At 35.4% G+C, this 18,079-nt stretch overlaps 1 protein-coding gene across 2 annotated transcripts; it reads right to left on the bottom strand.

Moving 5' to 3' along the window:
* Positions 1-7,498: 7,498 nt before the first annotated feature.
* On the bottom strand, positions 7,499-16,988 carry LOC132186188 (putative histone-arginine methyltransferase 1.4). Of its 2 annotated transcripts, none has more exons than XM_088513266.1 (15): positions 16,610-16,988; positions 16,141-16,203; positions 15,596-15,698; positions 14,689-14,838; positions 14,396-14,499; positions 14,153-14,251; positions 13,984-14,053; positions 13,778-13,874; positions 13,161-13,215; positions 11,805-11,888; positions 11,202-11,279; positions 9,416-9,519; positions 9,090-9,262; positions 8,861-9,012; positions 7,499-7,933 (listed from the first exon to the last, which is right to left on the bottom strand). In XM_088513266.1, exons 1-15 carry the CDS (start codon positions 16,808-16,810, stop codon positions 7,832-7,834), a joined length of 1,635 nt encoding a protein of 544 aa, XP_088369392.1. In that variant the 5' UTR covers positions 16,811-16,988; the 3' UTR covers positions 7,499-7,831. The 2 variants fall into 2 exon arrangements, with proteins under 2 accessions (XP_088369392.1, XP_088369393.1); XM_088513267.1 differs by having other exon boundaries at positions 15,596-15,695; positions 16,610-16,987.
* Positions 16,989-18,079: the final 1,091 nt, after the last annotated feature.

Raw genomic sequence — 18,079 nt, 5'->3', positions numbered from 1 at the left:
GGTAGCATAAGCAGCCAAAGACTCTAAGTCTTTGGTAATCAAGAGCTTTAGAATAAAGTTTAGAATAGGGAGACATATTTTGGAGAGTGGGTGTAGGCAACCTATTAATGACAAACACTGCAGTAAGAAAGAATCAACCCAACATTTATTTGAGAGGTGAGAGTGGGCTAATAAGGTTAAACCAGTTTCAAGAATGTGTCTTAGTTTTCTTTCGGCAAGACCATTTTGAGGGGAAGTATAGAGGCAGCTTTTTCTATGCTCAATTCCATTGTTTTGGAGGAAAGTTTGAAAGAGATGGGATGTGAATTCTCCTCCTCCATCAGATTGGATTGCTTTAATGGTTGTAGAAAATTGTTTTTCAACGAGAAGTTTGAACTTGAGGAATGCATCATAGGTTTCTGATTTGGCGTGTAGGGGATAGATCCATGTGAATCTTGAAAAATCATCCACAAAAGCTATATAGTATTTGTATCCACTAATTGACAGTATGGGAGAAGTCCAGATGTCAGTGTGAATAAGTTGAAGAGGAAATAAAGAGACACGTGTAGATGGAGAAAAAGCTGGTTTCTTACTTTTACCCAATTGGCAAGAACCACAAAGCAAATTTTTATTGATAACTGAATTTGAAACAGAATTTGAATGCGAAAGAGGTAAATTGAACAACTCGAGTAACTACATCATTAGAAGGATGACCTAACCTATAAAGCTATAAAAGACTTGTTGCTGTTGTGAGACTTCCTGCCCAGCTTGAGAGGATACATGCCATTCTCACTCTTCCCTTCCAAGAGGATTGCCTTTGTTTGAAGATCAATGATAAAAAAATGAGATGATGTTAGAATAAAGAAGCAGGAATTATCTACACAAAAACGTTGAATTGAGACTAGATTGGCAGCAGATTTAGGACAGTGTAAGACATTGTTTAGTTTAAAGATAGAATTAGAATGAGGGGATTAAAGAGTGGTAGAACCAGAGTTTGCTATGGTAAGTGCTGTTCCATTTCCCACGGCAACAGTGTCATGTTGTTGAAAAGGTTCCTGAATATTGAGGTTCTCCAAGTCTTGAGTAATATGTGCGTTGGCTGCACTGTCAGCAAACCATTGAGGGTCTTCAAAGGCAGTGTTGGATTGAGCCACCATTGCTGCCAATTGAGGAGGAGGATGTCGTCCTTGATAGGAGTAATCCATCCTATAGTAGTAGTCTAATGCTTGGTGATTGACTCTTCCACATATTTGACATGGCATGCGGGATGGTTGACGAGTGCCAGGAGTTGGCAACAAAGCAGGTGCACTATTGTACCTTGGAGCAGGAGAATAAAGAGGCTGTGGACTAGGAGGCCTGCTGTACCTTGGAGCTATGGTGAATGCAGGAGTAGCAGTACTGAATGCAGGGGCAGCAGCAGGGAATTGGGCAACAGGTGATCTAGGACTGAAATTTCTGGGAGGATACCCACCTCGGTTCTTGGATGATTTCTGACCTCGCTTCTGTGTAAATAAGGCAAAGGTTGAAGTGTCAACTGTTGAGGCTTGTTGTTGATTGATCAATGTTTCATGATTGATGAGTTCTTCTTGGAAATCATCAAGAGAGAGTTGTTTCTCTCGGGTTAGGAGGGAGACAGTGGTGACAAAGCTGTTGAAGGAAGGATTGAGGCCATTGAGAAGGAATGAGATGAGATCCTCATCAGAGATAGGTTTTCTCACAGCAGCTAGTTGATCAGACCAAGTTTTGGCTGATTGAATGTAGTCTGAGCAAGTCAAGGAGCCTTGGTGAAGACTCACCAATTGCCTTTTGAGATTGGCAATTCGAGACCTAGAATCATTAGCAAACCTGGTGGCGAGGGCTGACCAGACTTGTTTAGAAGTATCAAGTCCATAAACTGTGGACAAGACCTTCTCAGATAATGTGACATTGATCCAACTGAGGATGCATTGATCCTTTCTATTCTAGATGGTGAATTTTGGATTGAGAATTTCTTTTCCACTGTCATCAGTGATGAATTGAGCAGGGCATGGTTCGGTTCCATCCACGATGCCTACTAATTCATGAGTGCGCAGGATAGGCATGAATTGAGTTTTCCAACCAAGATAGTTTAGACCTTCAAGTTTTCCATTGAATTGAGAAAGGGTAGGTGGGGAAAAAGAAGGAGCAGAGAAGGGGGTATTTGCTGCCATAGGAGAGCAGTTTGTGTGATGCAGGAGAAGAAGAGAAAAGAAAGGAAAGCAGCTTAAGAAAGAAGAGCTATGGGGTGTATGCCTATAATGGCTCTGATACTATAAAAGTGTTCTTAGAGAACGTGATTTTGCGGAATGAATTGTGCTGCTTTCTCATTAAGATTAAATAGAACAGAACATACAATTATAATCCATCACCAACTTTGATAAGTTGATGTGAATTCAAAAACTAATAACATAATCCTAACATAAGGCTTAATACTAATCTGAAAGTAATAACAAGAGAATAAGAGAAGTAGAATGCAAACAGATGACTTAAAGAGTTATCTGTTTGCATTAGAAGAAAGAGATACAGTACGACTAGAAGACTTCAAATGCTCTGGAAGTGCGATCGATCGCACTACCAGAGACTTTTGCCTCAGAGGGACTGCGATCAATTGCAGTAACAGAAACTTCAGGGACTTCATCAGCAGTATGTTTAACAATGCGAAGTTGGGAAGTGTTTTGGTACTTCCACATACGAGAGATACTCCTCATGCACTCTAACTACTATATACAATTTAAATTTTTATTTGGCCTTTGATTTCACAGTTGTCATGCTGAGTAACTTTCAATTTCCTTTTATTTAATTATCTCCCATTTGAAATGCCATGTTAGAAGTTAATTTCGTAAAAATTGGGGGACTGCTAGTGATATCTTTCTGCAATCTACTTGACCAGCTGCGAAATGAGGTGAATAAAGTCCTAGAGGTTGCTCGTGGTGAGAAACTGATTGGTTCCAGTTTAGAAGCAAAGGTTTATCTTCAGACATCCGATACCAGCCTGGCATCTAGATTGTGTGAGATGTGTGCAGCAAACAATGATGTAGACACATTGCATCGCATATTGATAACATCTCAGGTATGTTGAGCTTTGTGGTATTTGCATCTACTCTTAACTGATCAATTCTATTTAGTGATCCAGGTAAGGCTGTTCATTGCGTTTTCTCCTTTTAGTCGGGGGAAGACACTGATGTAGTGCAATGAGCACCAACATACTAGTTCAACAAATTGGCTTGAGTAAATCTGTCTTGGCTATGTTTAGGAAATTCATCTGTTGCTCAAAAAGGTTATTTTGACCAGCCAAAAATATCAATAAAAAAAATAAAAAAATAAAAAAACTCAAATCCAGCTAGCCGACAATGCATAAAAAAAACTAATAAAGTATTCAATACAATTTTCTCTCCGCTTTAATAGTAGTAAAAATAGATAAAGAAAGAATGTTTTAAATGGAATAGTGAAAGTGTAGCTAAAATATTGAGCTGGATGTAGGTGCTTTGGGAAATTGAGTAGCTAAAATATATAAAAAGAAAAGTGTTCTTTAACTAAAATTTAGCTAAATATTTGGTGAGCTATACGCTATGAAGAGCAAGTACTAGTTATATGACCAAGATGTTGGGGAAAAAAAAAAAACAAACTAACATCATGCACCAAGAAGCTATGACTTTTCATTGTATTGGATTTTATTTAGGTGCCTGAACCACTTAAAAACATATTGTTCTTCTTACCTGGCAATTTGCAGGCAGAGGTTCTTCCCTCTTTATAGAATGAGCTAATTTCACGCATACCATTCAGTGGAGAGTGCCTCATTGAAGGACAGAGCAAGGTTTGGATTGGTGTGTCTCGTGCTGAGGGCTCCAAGTGTGAAAGATGCTGGAATTTTTCACCCCAAGTTGGCTCTTTTCTGGAGCACCCCACCCTTTGCAGCCGCTGCTATAATGTGGTAGGTGTTCAACCAATTCCAGATGTAGCAGTTACAAGCTGAGATTTGGAGAGCTGCAAAATTTTCGATCTAGCTGACACAAGATTTTATTGGGCCAATTCAAATGTTAGAGCTTCAAGCATTTCAATTTCAATTTCACTTTACCCTTAGATTTATTTGATTCGACCAGTATAGTCTTTTCTGGCTTCCAATACCGCAAGCGAAAATCCAGTTTTTGCACAAAGTATTTGTTGAGACAGTCAAAAAATTGGTTGGCTTACAAGGTATTTGCTTACGCAAAGATCATCAAATTGTCAGCAAAAAGAAAATGATCAGAAACTTGAGAAGAGTGCTTGGAAGATGACATCCTGATCCCATAGAATTCCAAGATTTTTTATTGCTCCAATTTCAAATTAATTAGTTTATTTGGTAATTACCCCGCAATCTATACATATTTATCATAATAACAAACTAAATACAGACAAATTATGCAACCCCTTTTTTTTTTTTGGTAAGTAGAAAAAATGAATGACAATCGGTGGTTATGATTATGATAAAATTTTGTTTGACATGAGGTATATATTCAAGTTAATTCTTAAATGCTAATATAAACACGTGTTTGTGATTAATTAACAACCCATTTGAACAATGGGTGTCTGCTTGTATTTATACTAAACACCGTTGTATTACCTTCTTGTTACAAAGAAATGAAATACAAAACAAGCATTATCTTCTTGTTCATCTCTCCAATAGAAAAATTAAAACAATTAAAAGCAAAAGGAAGATAAATAAAATAAAGGAAAAATTACACTTTACCCCCCAATGTTTGGGGCGATTTTTCGATTCAACATCCAATGTTTCAATTTTTGCAATGCATTTTCCTAAACTTCCAAATTTTTGCAATTTAACCAATTTTATCCCAAACTTTTCATATTGCCCATAATTTTTTATTTTTTATTTTTTATAAAAAAAAAAAAAAAATTGGGGCTTTGGCCATCCGGCCATTTTTATACCCCCAATTTTTTTTTTTTTAATAAAAAATTAGGGGCAATATGAGAATTTTGAGATAAAATTTGTCGAATTGCAAAAATTTGAAAGTTTGAGAGGTGCATTGCAAAAATTGAAACATTGGAAGTCGAATTGAAAATCGCCCCAAACTTTGGGGGGTAAAGTGTAATTTTTCCTAAAATAAACAATTCTTTTATATGTATATATACACATGTTGGGGCCAAGAGAGAGACACCAAAAGCCGAAGCTAATAGGCTTGGGTTCACTTATGTATATATATTAAGTGCTCTTTTTCTTTATACTTTCTTAATGTAGTACTTAACAACCACCCATAACACAACAATAATTAGCTTTATTTCAATATTCACATAATAGGCACTTTTTTTCTTCATACTTTCTCAATATGGGACTCACAACAATGCATAAATAACAATAATTAACATATTAAGGAAGGTAGGTGATGAAGAGGTGCTTCGCTTAGGCTGCTTGTAATCACCAACCATAGAATGTAGGGAATATCTTTGAGTCTTTGGGAGCATATTGAGTTGCACCCTCTGGATTAATCTCCCAAACGCAATCAGCATGGCAACTGCCATCGTCCCGATTAAACTTGTAAATCAAAAAATCGTTATGAATAACAGGTTGATTGTCGGATACCCACGAAAAATCACATCTGAATTTTGTAGACCCTGAAAAATTGGGTCTAAAGCTGAAACTGAACGTCTGGTTTGTTGAGAGAATGTGGGTACCGATGTTGTCGTCTGATGAATGACAGGCAGCCGTAAGAGTAGCCGCCATATCATTTCTTATTGTCAAGACCACTCTGTAGTATTGGAATATGTTGCCTTCAACGCCACTCTTAAATGATCCACTCATAAACATAACCCACATGATTATCAATAGCAACGTTACATTTCTACCGGATGACATCATCTTCTTTCTTTATTTCTTACTTTTTTATCAACAGTTTGACTTTTAAATGCTCCCTTCCACGCACAATATATATATATATAGTGGTGAAAACTATACGTTTAAGAGGATAAAGTTAAAAAGAGAAATTGAAGTGGTCAACATATGCTATTAATTTGAACCAAATCTTACCTAGTTTACTTATTAAAAAGATGGTGTTTAGGTAGATAACATTTAGATTTGCTAATTTAATACATATCCCAATAACACATATGTTCTTTTGAGCGTTTCTGTTGCTTGTAATCTATCTATTAGTTTCTTAAGACACCTTTAACTAACTATTTTTTTCTATATCTAATGAAGCTTTTTCTTTTTATAGATGAGATGAGAAAATACAGAAGAAAAAAAATATGAAAGATTGTTGAGAGGAGGATCCCACTCATATTTAGAGTGCTCTTTCTTTTTAAGTCATTTAATGAATAAAACATCCTTTTAAAAATAGGGTTAAAATACCTTTTTTTAGTATGTGTTTTTCCTTATTATTAAGGGAAAAAAATGCAAAATCAATCTTTATAGTTTACCTGATTTGCAATTTACTATATAATGTATCAAAATGAATTCAAATATTCATGAGGTATGCGAAAAAAATAATTTAGTCTTTAGAGTCAAATTGTGTTCACTGACTTAACAAATTCTGATTGCAAGAAACGTTAAAACGAATAAAATTGTGATATTTGTCCAATTTAAGTCAGTGTCATACTAACGGAATCTATTAAACTAGTTGACGAAATTTGACTGTAAGGACCAAATTGTATTTTTGACATACCTTAGTGACCTTTAAGTTCATTTTAATATCACATTAAGTTAATTATAAATCAGGTAAACCGCAATGACTAATATTATATTTTTCCCTATTATTCATGTACACTTGACTCCTATGCGTACAAATCCTTCATGCATATACAATTATTTGTAGCTGATGGTAATAAAATTACGAGTTATGAGCAATAGATGAATAATATCTATAATTTGTTCCTTCTATATTTCTCCTTGTCCATGAATGTATATAAATTTCTTACAAATTGAGTCCTAAAAATTTCATCAACCTAATATCTAAAAGTGGTGCATCACGAGTATATGAGAAGCACATTTTTTTTGTACAATACTTTTAGCCGCTAAGTTGTATAAAATTTGTAAGAAATTTTTGTAAAATATATGGAATTGAGAAACACCTCTATGCATTCTCTCCACCGTCTCTCATCTTAATTTTTTTTTTTTTTTTGGAAAAAAAAAAAAACAAATCGAGATTCACTTAGAAGAGAGGGTCTTGAGAACACAGAAGCATTTCTCTATGGAATTTAGGGGGCATTCTATGGAATATATTGTCAACAAGCGCGCACATTTGGTGCATGCATAATTGCAACCAGATTGCTACCACTATGACCATGTAAACATTCTTTACACAATTCTTTACACGATATCATAAGCCACTTAAAACATACCACCTGTTAATTCAGCTGTTAAGATATGTCGCCACCAACCACTGTGTCATTGCAGAAATGTTATTCTCCCGAAGATTTAACTTACAAGGGCGTTTGACTAGACAAAGCCCATTATAACGGCCGCTAGTTCCACCACTAGATTCACATTTTTTTGTCCTTGCGATGTAGCAGATAGTAGAATACCTTAAGCTAGGCCCAATCAGGACCTCATGGTAATTAATATACAGAGCTCAGATTTAGCACCAAACAGTATTTTACTACCTGTAAGGTTTTATCATGATGAATTGTACAGGATCTGCTGCACAACCACTCAAATAATAAATAGTTGAAACATGTCACCAAAATTTACAATCAGACCTAAAACAAATGCAGGAGGTTGTGGGGGGAGGGGCTTATAAGTAAACTTGGACGTGCCCCTATATCCCTTGCACTGCTAGCTAGGGAAAGAGGTTTATGTTACAAACAGGTGCCCATGTTAGAAATGTTGGTCGGGCACCTCTAAATTTTAAACATTTCCCATTATTGAATTGAGCTGAGCGTCTGAATTTGGTGATGGTTGCTGCATTAACTCAGCTTCTTCTAAATCTTGAGATTGAATTGGTATATCCTGTCAACAATAAAAACAAGACAAGAACGAAACCAGCATCAATCACACAAACAAATGCAAGAAAAAGTGCTCTTAACAGATTTTGCTCCATGCACTCCAGGTGTCGAGCTAAAAACTTATTTTGAAATTTGCTAAAATTTCAATGCCAACAGGAATATACATAGAATAGAAGAGAATTTTAAAGCACGAAAATGTTGGACTCAACAGACAACAATACCTCAACAGGCCAAAACTATTGACAGGGATTATATTAATTTATTCTCTTTTATTTTTTTTTCCTTGATGCAAAACACTGCTGTACAAAAGACCTTTGAATATCCTCAGCATTTGTAGTGAGACTAATGGGTGCAGGGAAATCAAGGGGAAAATTCTACACATAGACCTGTGGCCAGATTGAATGGTCGCCAACAATGCAGTGAGCTCTAGCTAAAACAGCACTTCCTCTAGTTGTAACAACAGGTTGGAAGGAATGTGAGGTTGTAGGTTCAAGACCCACACAATGCATGTCTAACTTACCACTAAAACAAATTCTCTTCACATTATGATACTTTGCCCCAGAATGAGGGTGAATTAGCTTGTTGTGCCCACCTCTTCCTTTCCTCACAACAAAATAGACGGAAGAACGGAAACTGCCAATTTTCCAACTAACCTTCTCAATTAAACTGCTTCATTTCTTATTATAGATTCTCAATATAATTTTTTGTTTTCATTTTTTTGATAAGTACATTCTCAAACTAGTAAACAAACATTGGAGTGGACACATTGGTCTAATAAGATGGTAAAAATAGAGATGTGGATCGGAATAAACTAAATAGGGTCAAAGAATTCCTCAATCACTGCCTCAGGTAGAAAGTTCTCCGCTCTTAGGCTCCTGACTAGCATCATATATCAGAAGGATAGAAATGCCATGACAGGGTTAGTCAATACCTGCGTGCTTATTAGCTGATGTTGTTGCTGATCTTGGGTTAATGTATAGGCTTGTGGTTGAGACATTCTGTAGTAGGGCTCCTTGAGATCAAGTTTGCATGATGATGTCTGAAGTATTCCTTCTTGTTCAGCACCAGGCCCCCACATTTTAGCTGGTGAAGTTGAACTTGTTAGAAAACCAAATAAACAAATCAGAGACACAAAAACAAGAGAGAAGATAGAAACCAACTTGACAATGTCAGATAGATCGTATAACTCTGAGCATTGTGCGCAATCATGTGGAGCCGGCCAGTAATTTCTTGTCCTGCCATGACATAAATTGGCTGCGAGAGAACGCAACGTAATTGGTACCAGTGCGTTGTTGGTGCACCAGGGGCAGTGGTAAGCCACCTTTGTACAGTGCTGTAGATCAAAGCAGTAGTTTGAGCCCCAAAAAAAAAAAAAAACCTAAAACGTTAAACAGATAGAACCCACATTTTCGCACGGTAAAGAAAATTTTGGAAGGATGCAGTCCTGTCCAAATGCAGATATTATTGATCAAAATCAATAGATTACCTCCCATTGAACAGTACATCAAACCAGCAAGCCAAGCCATGCACTCTAGCACCCACCGAGGAGATAAATCTCAATGGAATATCAATTTCATATAAATCCTCTTCCTGTAGGAAGAAATTAAGAGAATGGTCTAACTACTTGTATGCTGATTTACCAATACGCATCAAAAGCAATCAACTATTTTGACGCATTAAGAAATTCAATCAAACAAAGAAGATACAATTACAACAAACGGAAATTGAGTAGTACAATTAGGGCTGTAAATGAATAAACTCGCGAACAGATTTGGGTTTGGCACGGATAAATAAACTCGGCTGCAATCATTTCATTTAAAGCTAGAACAAATTTTAGGCTATATATATATATATATATATATATATATATATTATCAGTATAAGTATATATTAATATTATAATTTATATCTTTGTTTGGGATTTTAATATATTAAAAATATATGTTACATAATTTTTGAATTATTTGGTTGGATCCCAAGTATTTCCAACCCTTGCTTACTAATCCAACCGTTGTGAAGGAAAGCTATTGAAGAGTGGGCAGAGATTTCTTTCGGGTTTCTAATGGAGCATAACGAAGCGGCAAAACACAGAGAAAGTTCTAGAGAAAGCTTGAGATGCGTGAGCATTTCACACAGGCCGAGACTCGCATTTAATGTTATTGGATTTGGTGAACTTCCTCGTACAACCATAGGCCATAGTCTCTTCTACTCTTGTTTCTCTCAACCACTCTGTCTGTCAACAATCTGCTGGAACTTGGAAGTGCTTGTTGCTTGGTGAAAAAAAGAAAAGAAAGCTAGAAGTGATTGTTTTATACTCAAGCTTCTTCTTGATCTTGAGGATGGCAACTGGCAAGTGAAAGGCGAAGTGGAGTTAGGGCTTGCACCTCAGCAACCACGCCATTCACTCGTGTAGGCCGCTCTTAGAAGATGCCCTGGCCCACTCCTCCTATGCCAAGTGGTGGTAGGACCACCAACGGCTCGAGTTCATCAGCTAGTGCATGTTGCCATACGCCATGACCTTTACTGCCATGTCAGGCACAACCCTGAGGCTCTTCACGATAAGATTATGCTTTGTTTTTTTGTTATTTCTTGGGTCCTTTCTATAATATTAAGAACTTGTTGGATGACGTTTTGAAAGTACAGGTTTTTATTGCTTTCAAAATGAAATTTGCTTTAGTTAACTGAAAAGGAAGAAGATTAGTTGTTTTGAGAGGAATTTGCTGGATGCGTGTATTATATGCTTGTTTTAGGCTAAGATTTGCTTAGAATTTGAGCAAAACATTGGTTATTGATTTGTTCAACAACACAAGATTTGCTTAGAAAAATAAAACAAGTTCGAACTCGGCTCATGTTTTAAAAATTCCTGCCAGTTCGAACAGGGTCATACAAATTTTCAATGAGCCGAGTTCGAACAGGCCAAGCTCGGCTTGGCTTGGTTCGATTACAGCCCTAAGTACAATGTAAGATGATGTTATTCATCAAAAATAGATCATCTCTCTATGTTATGCCTTGCATTGTCAAAAATAGGAAACATTTCTAAATGCTTTGAAACCCTTCTTTGAAATACAGAACTCAATAAGCTAGGCACACCAAATTACACACTAGTCTGGCTGAAAATAAATTTCATGCAAAAAATTAAAATTATACTTATGACAGTTTCTTCTTAGGAAAGGCAATTGTATTACAAAGAGTATGAAGGAGTATTCTATATGCAAAATGAGATGTATATCTAACAAAAAGCGCAAGATCCTCTCTAACAATTTAACTCATACCTTGCTTTTCATAAAGTCTATCACATGAAAAATTGGAGGAGCCACCAATAATCTGGGATCAAAAGCATCCACCACGGGCTGTGTGAAGAGTAAAACAGAAGCCATCAAATACAAAAACATCACCAAATTGCAGTAAATAGTTATTACAACATCATAATGGAATATTACCATCACAACAAAAAATGAAATACCAGAAACGTGCATATTAATACCCAAACACACCCCCAACATTCGTACATATTGATTATTACTCACAAAGCATATAAGAAAATTTATTTGGAGCCCCCATATTTTGTAAGATCCCATAGAATGAAGAAACAAGCCAGCAGTTTAATGAACAGTTCGGAAAATAGAGATGAGGTCTCAATACAAAAATATCCAAAATAGTCACCTACAGAAAACTATGCTTTATGCGCCAAAAAGTGAACAAGTACAGATACAAGAACCTTTAGGTGCCAAAATTCTACTTCTACACATGCTAATGATGGTATATATATTGTATAATGGTACATAAGATCAACCAGAATGTAGTTCCATATGTTTAAAGACAGACAAAGTTTGTTACAGCCAAGCAAAATGGGAAATAGAACTTTTAGATTGAACCTGAGAAAAGTATCCCTGGAAAGCCGATCCATACAAGGATGTCAAATCAACACCATAATAATTCTGTTGCTGCCAAAAGAGGGCCTGTTCAAGAAAAAAAGAGAGTAATACATAAGATTTTCTCAAGTGAAGAATGATAGTAAGAATCAGAAGAGATAAATAACAATCTAATCTGATAATTGATGAAAATGGACAAAAATGAAAACTTGACTACAATAGCAATACCATGCATACAAGAGCTGCTATCAAATATCTATCAGCAATAAGAAGTCAGGATCATCACTATTTTATCCTGACGATTAGGTAAGGGGTAGGAATTTGCTTCTTTTTTCTTTCTTTTTTTCGGGGGTGGGGTGGGGTGGACTTATTTCCACAAGCTGCCCAACCCAAGCAAGACCCACTTTTATTTTTGTAATCTTTTTTTCTTTTTCATGCTTGACAGGAAAGAGAACATCATTCTATTTTTGCATGTTTCACCAAAATGAGTATAATTTGAGGTGCATTGAATAAGTACCTTCATCGCCTTAGACTAGTATGCCAACCCTTTTTTTGTTATGGTGATAAGAAATAATGCTTAGAAAAAGCGTTAAAAAAAGGGAATGCAAGTGTAATACACAATTGGCAAGTACTTATATTCCGGAAAAGATAAAAAGTTTTGAGATTTGGGCTTTGAAAAGTTCTGAAAAAGAAAAAAACTGAGAATCAATTTCACGCAGTCCACATTGAGACAAATTGTTGTATGTGAAGTCCACAAAAGAAAATTTGTTCATTTGGTAAAATTGAGTTTTTTTTTTTTTTTCCTCTAAAAAACAAAAAATGAAGTGTTTCCACAAAATAAAAGGAAAAAGAAAAATAAAATTGGAATTAGACTCCACTTTGGAGGCTGCCTGGTGCAAGCCACCACGGTTATGATCTCCTAGCGGCCACCGCACAGCTGCTAGACGGTCTTGACGGCCACTGCGGGGCCAATAGACAATTCAGCGACCAACATCATGGGTTAGGCTGCGGTGAAAGAAATGTACACGTGTTTCGTTATTTTTTGACAAGTGTTTTTTGTTTTGTTTTGTAGAAAAAAAAAAAAAAAAAAAAAAAAAAAAAAAAAAAAAGTCGTTAATTATTTTGAAAAATGTGTTAAGTGGTGGGGGCATGTGAAAACCTGTTTGGTTAAATGATATTTGAGAAAAGTGAAGCATTTGAAAAGCGAAAACAACTTCCAGAACTTAGCCAAACAAGGCCTAAATCTCCTTTATATATTATAGCTACCAATTATGAGTAATTAATCATAGCATGCTTGAAGTACACATAGTAATAATAATTATAAAAAATACTCTGGAGAAATCACTATTAAATACGCACCTTATTTGCAATTTCAATAAACAAATATTCATCACTGAAAGGTGCCATGTGTATCCTACACGAGTAATCAACTTAAAATTATGAGAACCAAAAAGTAACAGATGTAACAAATTGTAAATCAACTTTCAATTCATGAAACACTAAGAAGACATGATCCTAGCTTCACATAAACCAACAACATAATTACAAAATAGCCCAGACATTCATTGGATTTAATAACAAAAACAAGAAAATATTAAGGAGACGTGAACCAGTTTATGAGAGTTACGCTAGATGGTGCTGATATAATTACAAAGTTCACATTTCATAATCAAGGATTACATTGAGAAACCTTCTAAGAGGATCCATAGAATGTCGGAATGACTCCATCAATAATAGATGTCAGTGCAATTTCATCATTGAATAAATACAAAGCAATTAAAAAAAACATACAGATTAATATAAACCAGATAAAACTTAACGCACAGACTGCATATTCACTCTATTATTTCTGAATTAAGAAGTCATTTTGCTAACTTGAGGAAAACAAAGACCACTTTAGCAGTCATGATAACTCTTGCAGCAATTAAGACACCCAGACGACAGAGGGAGAGAAGGCATTTCAAGGTCAGATTTACCTTCCAACTGAAGGAAACATTTTCCCATTTGGGAGAAGAAACCGATCTCTTGCAATCACATAGGACTCCAACATTCTTTCATTAACCAACAACGTTCCTGCAAGCATACAAGCGAAAATTCTAAATCAGACAAGCAAACTCTAAGCGATAAAGTTCGAACATTTTAGGCTGATTCTGTTGTAAATAAAATTCTTTTATAAGCTTACCCATTGGCTCCGAGATCATGATATCAGCTTTCTCAGGCAGTTCAACTTCCTCTACTTTACCTTTGACCACCTATATTTTAGAAAAACATGGTGCCACGAATCCAGTGAGATAACTGACCAATAATGACACTGGCAGAAAGTTTAGAAGTGACAAGACAAAAAATCTTACTGTAATCCGTTGACTCAGTAATGGGTTCCCAGAAATAAGCTTTCGTGCATATTCTGCCATTTCAGATGCTTCCACAGCATAAACATGCTTTGCACCAGCCTTTGTTGAGGAAAGAAAGAGATAGAAGATCAACCAAAAGAAAAAGAAATTACACTGCAAACATGCATCCACACACAAGAGACAAGGACCCATACATCATCATACATGGTAGGATAAACTTAATTGGCCAAAAAGCTAGGTTACCTGAGCAGCAAATAATGATAAAATACCACTACCAGCACCAACATCAACTACTACACGACCAATAAAATCTGAACGGTTCTCAATAACAGCAGCAAAATAGGTTCCTGAGACAATGATGAATAATATATATCATTGAAACATCCACCATGCAAGCTTTTTCTGACACATTCAATTCAAGTACAGGTAAATTATCTCAACTATCTCAATGTATAATGAGTTCGAGGCATAAAGAACTTTCTCAGCTAGAAATTCAAAAGAGAACATAACATAAGATCATAGCTTGGTGATATAACCTGTTCTCACATAATCCTGTAACATATTTTGCTGATGCAAAAGTTGCCCATAATAATGGAAGTACATTTTAGAAGAAGATGGCTCTATTTTATCATCAAACTTGGTTCTAGTATCTGAAACTGTTCCATTTGGTAATTGTAATTGTTCTCCTGAAAAAAAAAAAAAAAAAAAAAAAAATCCAAGTATCAATAAGGAAATAGGTATATAGCAAACAACTTCAGAAAGCAAGCAGAACTCTGACAAAAGTATAGCCAGAATAAGTATAGTCATTGATTTTTTAATTCCTATAGCCAGAATAAGTATAGTCATTGATTTTGTAATTCCTTCTGACATCGTTAGATATGACCTGGGAGATTGCAGACACTCAATAACACATTTCTGTCTCTCACACAACCATCAAGGTCACAACTTTACTTTGATCAAGGCATCAAATGCACAACCAGAATTTAGTAAATCACATCAATATATCCAACCTGATTACACCCATTTCTCCTAAAATTAGCTATTTTAAGAATATTCACGATTAAATTCCTTTTTTCAAACATGCTTCTCCAAATGTTGTTAGCCCTCACTAAATGTTGAAGGCTGAAGTCCTCCCCACCTACAGATGGAACGAGTTCCTTATGTGGCTAGGAAAGCAAATTGTAACACATAAAATATATGAATCAAGTTACTGCATATAACTTATGTTATAACATAGATGCATTTTGTTTTGCCCTATCTCATACATATATAATAAGCATTCTGCACGCAAACTTCAACAAAACTAACAAGAAATAACTAGAATTATAACAACAAATTTAGTTTTTCAACTCCTTTAGCTTTACTTATAGTTTATCTAGTCAATTATTTATTCATTTATTTCAAACCGGGGGGGGGGGGGGGGGCGGTTGGGGGGTGCAGTACCTTGAAGAACTTCCTTTTTCCTTTGCTCAAATGTGCAATGGAAGGCCCCACTCTCCTCCTCGTTTCTAAATTGAATGCTGACTCCCCTTGAATATGATGTCTGCTTTAAAAGTAATTTAACATTCACAGCACTTCAACAATCTTACATTACAAGTATAACATAAACATCGATTTGACTATTTTAAAGAGAAATGCTACACACTCCCAACCCTATATTCTCAAGTGCACACTCCGTGATAGGGAAGTGAAATTCACCATTGGGTTTAAAATCCAATAGTGATCCATCTAAAATCTAATGGTGATTTTAACTGTCACATCAAGAAATGTGCACTTCAGAGTGTGTGAGATCGAGTGTGTCGCATTTTTCTATTTTAAAAAGTAACATACAGCAGAAATCTACTGGTTATGTTGCAATTTTCCAAGGAAAATCCCAAATAAAGTTAAGATACTTATCTTCACACAGGCATTTCTATTATATATTATAAATGAATACATGTGTGTGTGCGTGTGTGAAACAATTACAACCTTAAAATAATCTTCCATACCTCCTTACTGGAATCAGAACCTTCAGATATGCAAACTGATTGAACAGGGCCCAATTTGAATAGCTGAAAACATTTAAAAAAAAAAAAAAAAACCAATCATATTGTACTCTTTGAAGCTGTAAGTTTCACACATTTCACATCAACTTTATTGATTTAAAAAACAACAAATAAGAATGTACACACATAGACTCCATTTGCTCACTGAGAAAATGTAGGAAAAGAGAAAAAGACGGAATTTGAATCTTAAAACACATCAAAACCCACATTGTCTAACCCAATGCTTGAACTTAGTTAGCTCGGTCTCCGCAACAAGAAAATAATAATATTATAATAATAATAATGCTCAAAAAGTTTAATCTATTTTCTTTTCCACTCCCTTCTTTTCCTCCGCCTTCTCGGCAACCGAACGAACAACCAAAAAAGTAAACCCTCAAAAAGAAGAAGAAAAAAAAAAGAAGCTAAAGCTAACCTTCGCGGTTTGGAGATCAACATTGATAGCAGCAATTGATTCAGATTCCTGCTGAAATCGAAGCTCCGCGACTCCAGAATCGGCCGAGAACCGAGCAACCACTGGCTTAGACTGAGCTGCTGAGGAAGACGAAGAAAGCTCAGAGACTGAGGCCAAAGCGAACTCTAGCTGCTTGTGCTTTTGCCCTATCGGACCCTCCATTATCGTTCTCAACAAGCTCAGTTCGAAATTATTTCAAATATTAAATAAAAAACAAAAAATATATATATATAAAAAATATATGTGTCTGCGAGAGAATTAGGGTTTCTGTGAGAGCAAAAGCTTCGAAATTCTTGGGAGCCGCCAAAGAGAACAAAAAGAAACAACAGCTTTCGGCTTTTATACTGTGTGTGGGTTTAAAGGTTCAGTTCATAGAGCGGTGAAGAGACCATGAGTTGTTGGATTGGGGTATATCACGCTCACGCGTTGGTTTTGGTGTGTGTGATGACGTGTGCGATTGAGGATAGATTGGGTGTGGGTCAGGGTTGTGAGTGAAGGTATCTAGTGCTTTCGATTTTGATGGTGGGCCCAAAAGGTGGAGGAGGGCTAGTTGCTTCAAGTGGGGAGTTAGGATATTTTCACTGTTGGTCGACACGTGGGTTTGGAGTTGTAGGGTTGGTGTGCCATTCTGTACATACAGTCTCACCTCACATTTGGCTGACGTGGCCTCATCAAACCTTAATTATATTTCTCATCATTTTGGATTAATAGGTCATATTTTAATTTTGATTTTGAAAATGAAAAAAAATTATATACTTGATGTAACATTCCTCATCCAGCATTAATTTTACTTTTTTTTTTTAATTAAATCAAAGAGCTAATAGATATTATTAGATTGGCTTAATAAAATGAGAGATATATAAATGTAGGATATAAAATTTCTATTTTAAAATTAAAAAAGTTACAATCAAACCTCTTATTGATTTGACAAATTATTGAAATTAAATCTTTTTGTCAGCTTTATTAATAGAAGTTGATGATGCGTCATAATTTCTGCTTATCAATTGAAATCCAGTTTAAACGCCCCCAATGATTGTCAAGTGCAAGAAATGGATTTTATGTTAATTTAAACTCAATTTAAAATATTGGGCCGGAGTGTTCAAGCAAGTTGGTTATCGGCTATAATTGATTCGTCAACTGATAACCGATTATAACCGCAAACCAATAATTGATAATTGCTAACCAATTTGGTAGTCGATTAAACTTTAAAAAATATATATATATTAAATATTTCTATATATTTAATATATATATATTTTTTATGTTAACCAATTTGTTCAAGCAAGTTGCGATTAGCGATTTTATGGGTAGGAAAAGGCGGTTATAACCGATAACTGATTTTATTTATATATAATAATACAAATATATATATATATATATATATATATATATATTAAATATTTATATTAATAAATATAAATATTTATTATA

This window comes from Corylus avellana, chromosome 2 (assembly GCF_965113065.1).
Source record: "Corylus avellana chromosome 2, dhCorAvel1.hap1.2, whole genome shotgun sequence".
In the NCBI taxonomy this organism is placed as follows: Eukaryota; Viridiplantae; Streptophyta; class Magnoliopsida; order Fagales; family Betulaceae; genus Corylus; species Corylus avellana.
This window is presented reverse-complemented; position numbering and strand designations above follow the sequence as displayed.

What these genes read in the sequence shown, in the direction of transcription:
- LOC132186188 (XM_088513266.1), bottom strand. Translation starts at nt 16,810, where the DNA reads ATGGAGGGTCCGATAGGGCAAAAGCACAAGCAGCTAGAGTTCGCTTTG. An exon ending in ACAGGATTATGTGAGAACAG is followed by an intron (nt 14,500 to 14,688) that starts GTTATATCACCA and finishes TCATTGTCTCAG; the next exon opens with GAACCTATTTTGCTGCTGTT. An exon ending in TATCATTATTTGCTGCTCAG is followed by an intron (nt 14,252 to 14,395) that starts GTAACCTAGCTT and finishes TCCTCAACAAAG; the next exon opens with GCTGGTGCAAAGCATGTTTA.